General features: G+C 34.6%; 2 protein-coding genes across 2 annotated transcripts; both read left to right on the top strand.

Annotated features, from left to right (window-relative positions):
• Positions 1-4,232: 4,232 nt before the first annotated feature.
• On the top strand, positions 4,233-5,715 carry LOC132599422 (dehydration-responsive element-binding protein 3-like). The gene is made up of 2 exons (XM_060312795.1): positions 4,233-4,485; positions 5,196-5,715. The coding sequence occupies exons 1-2, from the start codon at positions 4,302-4,304 to the stop codon at positions 5,549-5,551; spliced, it is 540 nt and encodes a 179-aa protein (XP_060168778.1). The 5' UTR covers positions 4,233-4,301; the 3' UTR covers positions 5,552-5,715.
• A 6,361-nt stretch (positions 5,716-12,076) lies between these two features.
• LOC132599423 (uncharacterized) lies at positions 12,077-14,091 on the top strand. The gene is made up of 3 exons (XM_060312796.1): positions 12,077-12,410; positions 12,656-12,836; positions 13,609-14,091. The coding sequence occupies exons 1-3, from the start codon at positions 12,157-12,159 to the stop codon at positions 13,888-13,890; spliced, it is 717 nt and encodes a 238-aa protein (XP_060168779.1). The 5' UTR covers positions 12,077-12,156; the 3' UTR covers positions 13,891-14,091.
• Positions 14,092-15,933: the final 1,842 nt, after the last annotated feature.

Below are 15,933 nucleotides of genomic sequence, written 5' to 3' on the forward strand. Positions count from 1 at the left end.
ACCTTCGGATGCCAATGCTTGTATACACTTCTTTATTTCCGTATATCCATAGTATAACAATAACAAAATATTGTCACAAAACAATCACGAAAATCATCTAAAACAGCCCCCAAATATCGACACAAAGCAGCCCGGTATACACTTTGTATACAATATCTTCATACACCTTATTCTCCCACTTTCAAGAACCACAACTTATCAACAACGTCAACAACAATATTTTATATCAATATCCAACCAATACTATCCATTTAATCATACCAAAACAGCCCACAAATCATTTGATATCCACAAATTATAACCGAACTTTCAATGTCATTTTCTCTATTCTAACTCGTCAAATCTATCAATGATAAGGATAAAAACATCATTAAAATCTTAGACATACCTTATATGGGCAGCCACCACGAAAACAACCTCCCCCAAGTTCAATTTTTAGCTTAGAACGACGGCAACAACTTGTTCTACACTTTATCCTTCACGAGCCTCGGGATTCGGGGCCTTGAACTTGATCGATTCTCCACTTTCTCTCTCTAAATATCCTCTCTCTCTCTTTCTAAAAATTCTGAACCTTTGGTAGGGGAAATGTGGCTGCTAGGGCTGAACATTTCCCTTAAATACCAAGGGAAATGGGCCTGACCCGGTTTTGAATTGGGTTGAGCCAACAACTTGACCTTTCTGTCTTAAAACATCCATATCTCCTTATCCCGATGTCACATGGAGGCACACGACCTATGGTTGGAAAGGTATTTCAATTATCTACAACTTTCATTCTTTGAGTTTTCCCAAATTCCCAATAAATAATGGGGTTATGGCCTCCCAAAGTCAGAATCGTCTGAGAACGTACTGTTTTCACTGTGTTACGCCCCCAAGGGACGGTCCGTAACTCGTGTTACGGCCCGTAACTTGGAGCGTAACACTTGCCAAATTTCCAGTGAGGTTCTGGAAATTTTTGGGACGTTACGGCCCCAAGGGACGGTCCGTAACGCAGACCAAATTTCCAGTGCGGATAGGCGTTAGTAAAACGGGCATAACTCTTTGCACAGATGTCCGTTTGACCCCCATAATATACCGTTGGAAATCTATTTCAAATCCCTACAACTTTCATTGAGGAAGTTTTTCCAAATTCTTAACACATTTTCACGAAAATCGCCCAGAAGACAGACCTACTAAAACTTAGGCGAATTTAAGAGCCCTCAAGAACTTCACTAGTTGGTTTGACTTCAAAACGACCATCCTCCACCCGAATTCATCAAGAATGGATTCATATAGATAAAATATAATCTTAACACTAGATTTTTATTTTTTTTTTATTTTTTTTACATATTCACACCTAGTTCAAGTTTACGAGATGTCACAAGTAGTTAAAACATCCTAATTTATAATGTAGGGATAATGTGGTGGTTGCACCAAATTATAGGCAAAGGCCTGCTATGGATGGTCCGGATTATCCGAATTATATAGTGATATCACCCAGCGATAGTGAGAAAATACCTAATGCGGAGGAAAGTGACGATGAGATTGAGGTTGGAATTAATTCTCAACATTAATTAGAATTGTTGCAAGACATGATGGACAGTCCGGCACACGAGGAGGAACTGAATTCACAGCAACCATTTGAACAGCAAGAGTCGACTCCGGTTCAGCCGCAAAGCCAATTTCAACAGCAAGAGTCGACGCCGATTCAGTGGCAATCCGATGAGATCCCCTATCTTGATCATCTTCAAGATCGCTCAGATGCCTTTGTCTTTACTAGGGATGATGATCATATTCGGCGAAGTTTGTGGAAAGAGCCAGTGGATCTCTTAAAACATAAGGTTCATATTGAAAAAGGGATGATTTTTAGCTCAAAAAAATCATTGCAAAGGGCTGTTAAGATTTATTACATCCAGGGGATGAGGGAGTTTAAAGTTGACGATTCCACACGAAAAGTTTGGAGATTGGTCTGTAAGCGAAAATATCAAGGCTGCGAATGGATACTTCGTGGTAAGGAAACTGCTGAAAAGATGTGGACTATTTCAAAGTTCTACACAAAGCACACTTGTGATATGGGTGACCTCCCAGATGATCATTGCAATCTAGATACTAATTTGATTGCGCGTGTATTAGTTGCCGACATTGAAAAAAACCCAAGGTATCCCCTTCGCCTAAGTTTATTTTATTTTTGGTGTTAATATAATGTTCGTCGTTGTTATATGCTGATATTTTAACCTTTTCAGGTTCCCTATTAAAGATTGTATTATAGCTGTCATGAAAGTATATAGCAAAACTGTTACTAGGAGGAAGGCGTATCTTGGGCGTAGGCGTGCACATGAGATAGTCTACGGCAATTGGGAGGGCTCTTTTAAGAAGTTGTCGAGATACATGGCGGCTCTATAACATTTCAATCATGGCACTGTTGTTGAATGGAAGCTCAAATCGAAACCTGGTGTGCCCGGTAATATTTTTGATTTTGTGTTTTGGGCATTCAAACCATGCATTGATGGTTTTGCTCATTGTCGGCCTGTAATATCAATAGATGGAACACATGTGTATGGGAAGTATGACATAAAGCTGCTAATAGCAGTTGGAATGGATGCAAATGGAGCTATATTCCCTCTAGCTTTTGCAATTGCAGCTAATGAGAGCATTAGTACGTGGGGTATGTTTTTGGACTACTTAAGGCAACACGTTATTAAGGATCGCATGGGAATCTGTGTGATATCAGACAGAAATGCTGGCATATTGCACAATATGTTCAATTTGCAGGGGTGGCAGCCACCTTTTTCCTACCATCGTTATTGTTTAAGGCATTTGAAGGCAAACATCCAAAAGGCATATCGAACCCCAACACTTTGCAATTGGAAGTGGGCGGCTGCAACAGAGCATCAGGAGAAAATGTTTAACCTGCAGATGGACATTATTAGGCGGGCAAATGAGGAAGCCTTCCACTGGTTGTGTGACGATCCCCTTTGGGTCCCACTACTCAAGGTATTGTCTATGCCAGGGTACAGCCAGTCCGCACAGGGGCTTGCCCCATTATCCCTCTTCACGCTGCAGCGCTACGGGGTATCGAACCCGGAACCTCTGGCTCTTTTACATTCCCCAAAGGGAATCGCCTCTTACCAATTGAGCTGCAGATGGACATTTATCCGTAAATTCAGAAAGAGTGCATACTCGCGTATTCATAATGAAATGGATGTTCCACCAGGGAGATACACTCGAAAATGCTCATTTTGCAATTATGTTGGTCATGATAAGCGCAAGTGTCCCTTACGACATGGTGGTCAAACTACATCTCGCGATGGAAGTACCTCTCGTGGTGGAGGAAACTTTCGTGGTGGAAGTACCTCTAGTGGTAGTGGCACGTCTAGCGGTGGTGGGGGAAGATCAACTCAAGGGCATTGATTGATGAATATTTTTTAAGATTTTTTCTTACTTTGATGATTGTATTTTATGCTGTTATTTTGAAGAATATTAGTATGTTAAGTATTTTCATCTACTCAAGGTTATGAATGAATGGTGCAATTTAATTAAGTTTATTTTTTTTTGTATGAATGCTGTCATTTTGAGAAACTTTTGATTAATTATTGATTAACAAGTTTAAGTATTCGCAAAGAACTTCAAAATAATGTCGCCGAACCTTCAAACGAAAATGGCGTTCGAGCACTTTTCATCCACTAAAACGGCCATCCGAACTTCTGCGTATCCTTGATGTATTGATCCTACCTTATTAATCGCACAAAAATAAGTAGGGTTCTATATAAAATATTGATGTTTCGGGGTCGCGAAGCATGATTAATCTATGGTCAAAATACGTTAAAAAGTGTAATGGAAGAAGGGTTAACTAAAAGGACTGGAAAAAAAAAAAACAAAGCCCTATAGCGCATGAATTTACTGCGCTATATCACGTCCCTGTGGACACTATAGCACAGTAATTTACTGCGCTATAGATACTTCTGTAACTTTTTTTTTATTGGAATATTTTGGTTCAAAATATTTTTTCTAGGGGTATTATGGTTCCGGACTCGCTCCCTCACTGGGTGAAATGCACGGGGATCACGTTGGTGAAATAAAAACCATGCAGTACCAAGTTAAAAAGTTGAAATTAAAAATAAAAAAAAATAAAAAAAAAAAGTTGAAATTAATGTGGTCTAGTAAAGTAAGCTATTTTTTCCATGCATGGGTCCCCTTCGTAACCCCACTCCTCCACCCCCAAGCCTTCCATTATAAGTAAGTATTACTGGTTCTTCTATGAATAATTTATGTTTTTCTTTCATCCTGCATTCCATAAACAGTACTAATTTGGTATTGTTAAAAAAATGGAAGAAAAGAAGATCAAAAGAAATCGAAGCCCAATATATAGAGGTGTACGTATGAGGAATTGGGGGAAATGGGTATCAGAAATTCGTGAACCTCGTAAAAAATCTCGTATTTGGCTTGGTACTTTCCCTACTCCAGAAATGGCGGCTCGAGCTCATGATGTTGCTGCTTTATCCATCAAAGGTATTATCATCTACACATTTAAATTGTTAAAATAACATACTTCTCTATTTCACTTTATGTGAGTCTCATTTTATTCTTAATAAAAAAAAAATTACAGTCACATACATGTATTATAGTCTCACTCTTTAACTTAAATCATATGTCAAGTCAAACTAGGTAATATACATCGAAATGGAGAAAATCTTATTTACTAGAGTGAATTGAGGCCCCTCTATCATTCGAAATTGGATAATTTTATCATCCATTAAACTTTTAATCTAATATTATATACCTTGTTGTTAAGAAAAGGTCTTTTTTTATTTACCCTTGACCTCTTACGAAGCTCAAACATTAGGGTGATTTTAAATTATAGCTAGTCAAACGTTGAAGCTTAAATTTAGACCTTTTTTCTAAAAAAATTTGAATATGTGGAACTCAACTCATTCAGAATGGAGCTCTATTAATATCAAGTAGAAACACGAGATGATTTATTAACAACAAGAATATATATGAACCAAAAGTATAATGAAACAAAAAATTAAACAATTTTGGATGGTACACTAATATAGGCAAATTTGAACTTTTTTTTCTATATTTAATTATGTATTCATTACACCATTCAGGTGCGAGTTCGATTCTCTTCGCGAGTCAAAACACATCAAAAATAGTACTAAATAGCTATAAATCTGAATTCATATATTGAACTGTGAGACTCTCTCATATGAAAACAGGCGATGCTGCAATCCTCAACTTTCCCGAACTAGCAAGTTGTCTTCCAAGACCAGTGTCACAAAACCCTCGTGACATTCAAGCAGCTGCAACAAAAGCAGCTTCTATGAAAAAGTTCGATTCTTTATCACCTTCATCTCCCTCTTCATCAACATCAGATTTGGGGACGACATCAGATGAATTGTCCCAAATTATTGAGCTGCCAAAACTCGGAATTGATGACTCGTTAGACCAACTAAAAAGTGAATTCTTGTATGTTGATGATTTGATGGATGGATGGTTATATCCTGACAATGAAGAAACGATTTCAAGCTGTTTTGAGCCGTCTCTACTGCTGAATTACAAGTGTAGCATCTGAAATAGTATTAATTTCTCTCAACTACTATCATTATTGTTAATTATTGTCATTATGGTTGTTGTTGGGGTATATGTACGTACATAAATTCTTAGTCCTTTTTCAATATTTGTCCGTGGGGGCTAAAGAAACCATTTAATAATATTATTCCACTCTTTTTATTTGTCTCTCATTTGTTCCTTTTCTTTGCAAATGTGGCCTTTCATCACCAGGGGCGGATGCACTAAGAGGTCAGGGTGTTCACCCGAACACCCTGGATAAAAATTACAGTGTATATTTAGGGTAAATTTTCTGTATTCATGTACATATATTAACTTTTGAACACCCTGAACATATATTACAGTGTATATTTAGGTCCAGTTATTTTTCCGAACACCCTGAGCGAAAATCCTGGATCCGCCACTGTTCATCACGTGTTGTGTGTCACGGTTGATAAGATCTCATCATTTTTAGTAAAAGGTCTCGGTTTTGGAATTTGCGGTTTGTGTTTTGGGGGTTGGGGTTGGGCTACCTGCTTTGACATCCTTACTAATCGAATTCGAGCAACTTAAGGTTTATTAAAGGAAAAATATTTCCTACCAAAAATTTTCAAGACATACAGTTTTAAGTAGGGCCGTTCAAAACCGAATCGCCACCGATAACTCAATCATAAAATTGGCTTATTGGCTTATTAGTAGTGGGCTATCGGATTAGCGGTTGGGGAATGGATTAAAATTTTGTAGTTAACGGCTTATCGGTGCGGGGGCGGATTACATAATTTTCTTATTGAGCAAACCCGTTAACCCGTTAAGAATTTATCATATTTATATTTTTACCCCTAAACATATAAAATATGTATTGTAAACCTAAAACACTAAAATCTAAAGCTAAAGAACTAAAGTGAAAAGTCTGAACCATCAGTAATTATCTTCGGTAAACTCTTCCATTAACCATAAATTATTATTATTATTATTATTATTATTATCCATTAACCATAAATTATTATTATTATTATTATTATTATTATTATTTTGTGTTGGAAGTTACTATTGCAATAATTGTGGTTCCAGAGAAAGGTGGTGAAGTGATCACCATCGGAAGGGTTGAGATTAAACTTGTGAATTCTTAACTGTTAAGTCCTGCCCTGTGGCTATGAGGCTTAATTGACTTCCTAGTTGTTAAATTATGAATAAAATGTTTGTCTTTCAAGGCCAAAAAAAAAAAAAAAACAATTACGTAATTTAACCGATACACCGCCCGATAACCGTCCGATAATTGCTAACCCGATACCAAACCAACCGATATCTTATCGGTTGGCTAGCGGATTAGTAATTTTAAAAGTCGATAACCGTTAAGCGTAGTTATACGCCTGATAAGCAGGCCTAGTTTTAAGAGAGAGAATTTAAATGCAGTACTTCTTCCGTGTTATTTTTTATAAGTATATGATTATATTTAACTGAATATAAAATTTAAGGGAAAACGAGACCTTTTAATACTTACCAAAAGGTAAAATCCCAAGTTATCTTTGCCTTTTTAGTTTGAGAAGATTGCTTGCTTTATCACTTGGCAGAAAAGAGAGGTGCATGAATATTACTGATGTTTTGTAAAAGTGAATGATAGTGACTACTGACAAATTACTTTGGAATCTTTTTTCAAATAAAGATCAGTGTTTTAAAAGGCGGGGGTGTAAGGCGGGGCGTTTTACATACGCCTCAACGAGGCGTAAGCCTCGAGGCACGGGGCGTAAGCCCTATGGATATTTAATTTTTAGTATTTCTTAAAATAATATAATTACAATAAATATTTTTAAATAGGTAAAATTACATAAAAAATAAAAGAAAATTGTATATATATATATATATATATATATATATATATATATATATGTGTGTGTGTGTGTGTGTGCGCGCGCGCGCGCGCGCGTGCGCATGTGTGTGCGTGCGCGCGCGCGTGCGCATGTGTGTGCGCGCGCGCGTTGATCCTCACAAAAAAATGATCAAAGCAATCCATTATACACCGCTTATAACTTGTAATTATATATAACATAATTTTACAAGTATAAACAATACAATGAAATAAAAGCTATTATGAAATGCAAATCAATTCTAACATTTTAACTTTCAAACACGGAAAAAAATATAGTTTCTTAAAACACTATTACTATCATACTATTCATTTTATCTCCCTATAAGCAAATAATCAATAAAATTTATCAATATTACAATTAAAACATAACTTCTTCATGAACAAAAAATAAAATTATATGATAATTCTGATACATAGGACTTATGACCAATGACAAGTGAAAATGTACAATTCCGCTATGTGTTTTTTTTTTTTTTAAATTAAGTGATATTCACCCTCATGACGTTCTCAAATAGTAAATATCCAATACTACGACTTGTTATATGAGTTACAACCAATCTTCTATTTCTATAGATGAAAAACTATTAAGTATCATTATTTTGTTAAACAATTATGAGGGTGAATGATTTTAATTAAGGAATTTAAAATATAATTTGTGTAAGAACTGTTAGGCGAGCCCTGGGCGTTGGGCGTTAGGCGTGTTTAGGGCGTACGGTTGGACGCTTAGGGCGTAAGCCTCATAGGAACTAAGCCCCGCACGTTAGCCCTAGGGCATTTTGCCACTGCCCTGCCCCGAGGCGAGCCCCGGGGCGAGTCCTAACACTGCCTTTTAAAACAATGATAAAGATATATAGTTTTTTCCCAATTTGAGTAAATAATAGGAGTATCTATTTAGGTTTTATTCTACTATTCCTTGCTATTTATGTTAAGGGGTTAAATAAAAAAAATTGAGTAAATAATAGGAGTATCTATTTAGGTTTTATTCTACTATTCCTTGCTATTTATGTTAAGGGGTTAAATAACAAAATAAAAAAATGAAAGCAAAGAAAAACAGGAGTCCAAATTTATACAGCCTGTTTTCTTTGGACTGTTTCACATTATCATTTTGGTTGAATTGGTGGATCTGACATATCAGCAGTAATCATTACTCTGAAAGTCTTAATTAAAAGGGCCACATTTACATCATTTTTGTTGCAAATTTGCAACTCTTTAAAGAACAAAGAGACAAAATATCCGCAAATTATTTGAAGAATAAAAGCAAGTTTGAAATTTTATTCCTTCACGTTTATGTGATGCACTTCAATTAAACATAAAGTTTATAAGAAAGAGAACTTTTCTCGTCACTAACACTATATGTTACAATGATTATCGGGATTTGGCGATTACCCATTTTTTTAAATATTTATGGCTGAAATTATGACAGTTCATCAAGACATAAATACTGACGATCACCGTAACTTATTGTGTAGTAATTTCAACAAAATGCCATTGGTTCAAAATTGATCTAAACTGTTCTAAAACAACTCCAAATTTGATATCCAATCTTCTAATACCAATCTCAATAATTTTCAATTGTCAAATGCAACTCAAACCTTCAAAATTAATAGGTCCACTTTATCTTCATATATATCAAGCTCAATAAAAACAAACAAGGTGTTCTTCAACCAAACCCATCCAAAATAATCACAGATAAGCAATGAATCTTCACTTTTCTTCTGAAGGAAGATGAGGAGCAATTCTGACGAATATATATATTTGCACAACTTTTCTTAACGGGTCAAAAGTTAAATCCTTCTTAAGGACACCCCACATAAATTCTAAGGAAATTTGCACGATTGCCTTTGATAGGGAGTGGTCTTTAATTTTTGCCCTTCGCTAAAACCCCTTGGTTCGAAACCCCCCGCTTAGTCAAATATTTTTTAAAAAAACAAATCACAAGGTAGAGTTTGAATTCGCAAGGCAGAGTTTTGCTACCTTTAGACAGAGTTTAAGTAGAGTTTGCAGTCAAATTCTATCTGATCACTTAGAATTTGACTCAAACTCAGCCTGGCCAGGGAGAGTTTGATTGCAAACTCTACCTAAGGTAAAGTTTGCCTTCAGGCACAAGGCAAAACTCTACCTTATACCTTAAGGTAGAGATTTGCATTAAGGCAACAAAAAAACAAAAAAAAAAATTACTCAGTTGGAATTTTGCAAAACTCTGTCTTAAGGCCTAACTTTTGGTCGAATAGGCCTAATTTTGCTACGAAACTCTGCCTTGAGATTTTTTTTTTTACTGAGCCGGAGTCCGAACCCCAAACCTCACGGTATTAGGCGAAGGGAAAAAATTAAAGACCGACAATTTGAGGGACAAAAATTAAAGAACAGTGCCTTTGGAGGGAAATCCGCATAAAAAATGTAAATTCTGGAGGGATATCTATTAGTAAAACTTACACAAATAACTACCTTTTAACAGCTTCTAACAAGTTATAGCTATAAGTTGAAGACTTACAGTTCGTAGCTGCTTTTGGCTGTATTTCAGTTGTATCTCGCGTTTTTTAAATACAGTGAAATACAACGAAATACAGCGCGACTGTTGAATAAAAAAAAGGCTATATTTATGGCAATAAAAATCTTTTTCAAATCATATGGTAATTTGTGTTAATGGTTCCATGATTCACGCAAACCTCATGAGGTTCCATTACAGCTAACGTCTCTCTATCAAAATTACTCCATTCAAAAGTTTTTTGTTGGTTTTTATTGTATTCGGTTGTATTTTGCGTTTTTTAAATACACGAAAATACAAAATTTGGCAGAGTAAAAATAGGTTGTATTTATGGAACATATTCTCTTCTTTCATTTTAAATGGTAAGTCAAATTAAATCAACCATGCATCACGCATAACGGCTGAAGTTCCATAACAACCCACGTTTCTCTCTTCAAATTACTCCATTCTAGACTTTTAGAAACACTTCCAAATATAGAAAAATATACACTGGAATACAATCAAATATGATTGACTATTTAAGAAATATAAAATTGTAGTATGCGTATATACAATGGAATACAATGAAATGTATCAGAAACTATTTCGTAAATTAGAAATACATTGAAATATATTGAAACAGTACACTGAAATATACTGAAACAGTACATTGAAATACACTAAAAAAATGATGAATATATATTTTCTCCTTCGAAATACAAAGCGAATACAAAAAAATTCACTATAACAAAAAAAAATTTACAACCACCACAACTGTACCTTGATACTTCTAAAAGCTACGAGTTTTTATGTGCATTGCAGTGTCCTTTTTCTAACATGCTGCTCGGATAATTACTTATTACTAGCTTCACATCACATGCCAACAAAGAGACTTGAATAAACAAAGTTAATCTGAAATTTGTTGTAGGTTTTTCCACAATTAAAACACTTCTAAGATTCACCAATTTTGCTGTATAAATCTGATATACTATGCGTCGGGGTTATTGTAAAACCTGTATTTTACACTTTATTGGGATTGGCATTTTGTTAACATTAATACCTGAAGCATATGGAGTTCAGATATGAAGAACTAGAAGCTTAAGGTTTTTTTCGAGTTTGGAGATGGAGATGGTAGTTATAGTGGTGGTGGTGACGGCGGCGTGGGTGGTGTAGATAGAGAAGGGAGGGAGGGGTACGTGAGGGGAAGGAGAATAGAGGCTGGAGATAGAGAAAGGGAGGGAGAGAGGCGGCAGTGAGGGGAAGAGGAGAGAGATTTTTTTTTAGAGTTTGGAGAAGATAAAAAATCTTAAATGTGTAGTGAGGGAGGATAGAGAGGTACATGTATTTCAAAAGTTACTGGACCAGTTATGAAATATAATTTTAAAAAAATAAAGCTATAAAAATTAAATAAAAAATAAGGTAGTTATTATTCGTAAATAAGTCTTAGAGATAGCTATGGCAGGTAAATTTTCCTATCCTATCTATTATGAATATGGGCTTGTCAGACCCATATCAGTTCAACCAGACTTGAGCCCAATACCTATGCAGGACTCAACAAGTAGCCCAATTTATCAGTAATTGCTACAGTCGTACATTGAAGGTTCTGCCTTTCACATATCCATTTGCTCTTTTTGCTTTTGTTTGTGTCGTGTTGATGTAGAAAATTGATAGCTTCTTTTAAGAGGAAATTGGTGAACATGACTTTTTACAATTTAAATAGAAAAAATATTCCGTAAATATTAGATTACCTCGCCACACTATTCATCTATCTAAACCCTCTACTTTTAATTTCATGTACATGACCGGACAGTACAAGTCACTCCTTTAGCTCAATTTATACGTTATGCTTTTCTTTTTAGTGTCTTACAAAAGTCATATAAACAATTTAACTTCATATTTCACATTTTACTCTTAAGGAAATGATTTATAGTCATATAAATATTTATGACTTGTTTTAGACCACAACTTTTAAAAGTCGCCATGTTTTTAAACTATGTGTTCCGTTGGAACGGGAGGGAAAATGTTTTTATCTCAAAATTTGGACTTCCATATGACGTGCCTTGAGGTTAAGAATTATATAGAAAAGACCAAGTCAAAGGTATCCTTTAATTTGATGCTAAACCTTAAATTATCCCTCACGTATCCCTTCATACTCTACAAAGAATCTCCTCCATACACTTTCCCTTAAAACATAATCCATCCCCTCTTTCTACAGTTACTATAATATGCCAAAACACCTACTAATTTTTCTTCCTTCATACTAACTACCTTATCCTTAATTAATTTCCAAGAAAAATATATGGAATCCGTGGGCTCTAGTTCTTCCGACCACCACCATCGTCCTCGCCGCCGTCTAACGCCAACTCAACCCCTCGCCGACAGAATATTCCGAGCCCTCAGCCACCACCTCCGCCTCCTCCACCGTTGCGACGCCACTTTTTTCGTCTTAGGTGCCACGTGTAATGTCTACACTGTGACTCTCTCCACCACCCCTTCATGCAGCTGCCCTGATCGTAGCACCCCATGCAAACATATATTATTTGTGCTTATTAGGTGAGACCATTTTGATCATTCTATTTATGGAATATTAAAAATTGAGTCTAACTTCTATATATTGACATTGTAAATTTTTCTAATATTATCAGGTAACCTAAAAGATAATAATTGATAATAGTTAGTAACATGAAAATAAAACTTATTATCTGCTATAACAGGTTAAGACACATAAGTTAAATTTTTTTTAATTTTGAAGAGTGTCAATTCATGCCTATACATATTATTTGTTGCTTAATTATTAGGGTATTGGGTGTATCGATTGATGACACGTGTCTCTATCGACGGAGTCTTCGGCCATGTCAGCTTCAACGTCTTCTCAACTTACCCATATCGACAGAAGCATTAGCAACTCAAAAAGTACGTGAAATGTTTCACCAGTTGTTTTCTCAACAACCGCAGAGGACTTCGCCTGTAACAATAAAGGTTAGACTAATTTCTAATATCAGTGGGCAAAGCCCTTATTTTTATAAGCATAAAAATAAACTCTCCACCAAAGCTTTTAGTTTAGAATACATAGATACACAGATATATTTATATAAATCTATATCTTATTATTATATGAATGAGTTTAAGTTATATACATATCACCGTCAAGTCACCAAAATGATATCGACAGGTAAGCCTCCACAGAATATGGGACTCATAATCTTGAAAATTAGGCAAGTTACTTGCTAGTTGCTACGGTAAAGGTAACCTAATATTGTAAAAGAAAATTACACCAACGTAGTATATAACTTATCCTCTATTATCGCTGTAAAGAACTATCATGCCACCTTTATCGATTATTGTAGTGGGTAATATAATATATCTGACTTATATTGAAGATTAATTACTGAGCCTCAAATTTTAAGGAGGTTTATCTGTAAATATCTTTTGGATGACATGATCGTGTAAATTATTTTTATACTGATAATATATATAACTTAAACTTATAAATATATAGTAGCATTACGTATATGTGTAGACTTTGACTGTAACTTAGGGCATGACCGGACCTTTAAATAAAGGTTATATTTTATAATGGCTGATCTTTGTTCTATGAATCCAGAAAATCCCAACGAACAAGTGGCAATGAAAAAATCTGTAATATCCTAAAAATATTTGTCTGTATTTGTCGAAAAAACATATATACGTACGAGTTTATTGATATTTCTTTAAGGAGAGTCAATTTCACGTCTCAGTACTTTTCTGACAGGTTGAAAATGGGACGTCATGTCCGGTGTGTTTGGAAGAGATGAATGAAGAAGAAAAAATAGCAGCTTGTGTTACATGTAGAAACCCTATTCATGAAGAATGTATAATGGCATGGAAGAGAAGTAGTAGAAGAAGATCAATTAGTTGTGTGCTTTGTCGTGCAAGGTGGAGAGATTTGAGGGCTGAATTAGAGGGAGACAAGTACTTGAATTTATCTCCATATATTATTAGTAACGTGGAAAATGAAATAGGTGAAAATCATCAGAATCGTTGTAGAGATTAATAGAGCTCAGAAATTGAATAAATAATCAAGAATGATTAATTGCAATTTAGTTTAGTTTTTTCAACAGTTTGATTGTTTTTCTTCTCCTAAGTATTGTATTATAGTTATGTACTAATTAATCATTTGTATCTGTGGATGTTCTTTGTTGGATAAGATGTGATTATTAAATGTATATAACTGCAATAATTTAAAATTCAACTATTTTTTGGGTAAAAAGATCGTTCTGAAATTGAGACAAAGCTTCTCATTCAACGTGCAAAGCAAAAGGGATGGGAAAAAGGAAAAATAAAAGTATGAAAGAGACATACTCTTGAAAGTATTTCATTAAATAAATACATTTGCCATACTATTTTCAAATTGCATAAACCTGGGAGGCTTGGGATGGCATCAATACAAACTTCTCAATTCCAAATTTAGTCGGATTAATCTTATTTTCGTTCTGCTTTATTTGGATACATCTTAATAAGGGAGTATGTTATAATTTACCCCTGAAGTATTTTGTTTGTCTTATATTTGCCCTTTGTTTACTTTTCAATTTACAAAAGTCCAACACAAGCATTTTTTGTATTGGAGCGATAAGTTAGAAAAGATAAATTGTCAATCTTTTTTTTGTTTGATATATCTCTTAAGAGATATGGGTGGTAGAGGCTAATTCAAACCCCTCCAATAAAATAAGAACATCCTCACTACTTTCAACCCAGTTTTACCATTGGCAAGTTAAGTTCATCTCATGTATATTACTAAATATATAATATTAGCATGTCCGTATAACTATTTTCCAGCTTGGTATGACATTTCTCGCGGTAGAGCCATGTAAATAAACAGAACACCAAATATACTCATAAAGTACTATCAGATTGGTAATTTGCTCTCAGTTATAATTTGAAGTATGTATTTGAACAATATAATTGAATTAGTCCTCCTTAACAATTGAAAAAGATCCAAATATAGAGCCCGTTTGGATTGGCTTATAAGTTGCTTAGCTGTTTTCAGCTTTTTTGAGTGTTTGGTTGGCTAGCTTAAAGTCATTTTGTGCTTAAAATAAGCTCAAAAAAATAATTGGACTCATTTGACTTCGCTTATCTAAAGCAGCTTATAAGTTAAAAACAGCTTATAAGGCATAAGCCCATCCAAACAGACTCATACTCCTTTATTAGTGAGGGGTATACTTGAGACAAAAAATAACAATGAGTAAGTCGAAGTATAAATATAAGGGAAATATGAAATAAATCACAAACGTTAAGAGTATCTTTAAACGTTTTCCTTTTAATTATAAAGAAAAGTTAAAGATTTAGGCAATCGATGGAGTGACGTACGATATATATCCAAAATATTCGTATGATGTATATCTATGTACCCAAACACATAAATTTGTGAAATATTTTGATGATATGGTACAGCTTGATATATCATTGTTCTTATTGTAAGCGATTTTCAATTTCTTCTTTGGTATGGTTGAGGTATCCCTTAGCTATGTAACACGTGCCTCTCTATAATACAAGATTGAAATGAATTAGAAGTTTTTTAAGTATCGTAAGTATTAAAAGGAAATTTAAAATTTATGGATGAGGCAGTGGAGAGGCATGTAACAACTGATCAAAATTAGTTTTAAAACTAGTAAATGGCGGAAATTAATTATCGTTTAATTTTTTAGTAAATTCACAGCTGTTTTCTTTAATTTCCACAAGCAATTGCAATACCACTGCTTAATGTACAAAATGTAATGGAAGATGATTTGAAATTTCTGTGTGTCTTCCTCAAAAGAAGGGGCATCTATTTGTACATGTATCCTAAATAAGAATAAAAGTAAAGTTTAATTCCTATACAATTTTGTCTAAGTCCTATTGGCTACATCTTAACTAACTTTGATTCCTTTCTATGTAAATTTGATAGTGACTTGTTCTTGTTCAACAAGATTAATTTATTACATGGGTAATATTTATTTATCAAGGTATTGGGCCATATCTTTGGTCTGCTGAATGTTGAGCCCATAGTTTAAACAACCCAATACACCAAATCACTACATCAGCCCATTAATTGTAG

This window comes from Lycium barbarum, chromosome 6, assembly GCF_019175385.1.
Source record: "Lycium barbarum isolate Lr01 chromosome 6, ASM1917538v2, whole genome shotgun sequence".
Taxonomy (NCBI): Eukaryota; Viridiplantae; Streptophyta; class Magnoliopsida; order Solanales; family Solanaceae; genus Lycium; species Lycium barbarum.

Coding starts and splice junctions, on each gene's coding strand:
- LOC132599422 (XM_060312795.1), top strand. CDS start 4,302: ATGGAAGAAAAGAAGATCAAAAGAAATCGAAGCCCAATATATAGAGGT. Junction 4,486..5,195: donor TGCTGCTTTATCCATCAAAG/GTATTATCATCT, acceptor ATATGAAAACAG/GCGATGCTGCAATCCTCAAC.
- LOC132599423 (XM_060312796.1), top strand. CDS start 12,157: ATGGAATCCGTGGGCTCTAGTTCTTCCGACCACCACCATCGTCCTCGC. Junction 12,411..12,655: donor ATATTATTTGTGCTTATTAG/GTGAGACCATTT, acceptor CTTAATTATTAG/GGTATTGGGTGTATCGATTG. Junction 12,837..13,608: donor CTTCGCCTGTAACAATAAAG/GTTAGACTAATT, acceptor CTTTTCTGACAG/GTTGAAAATGGGACGTCATG.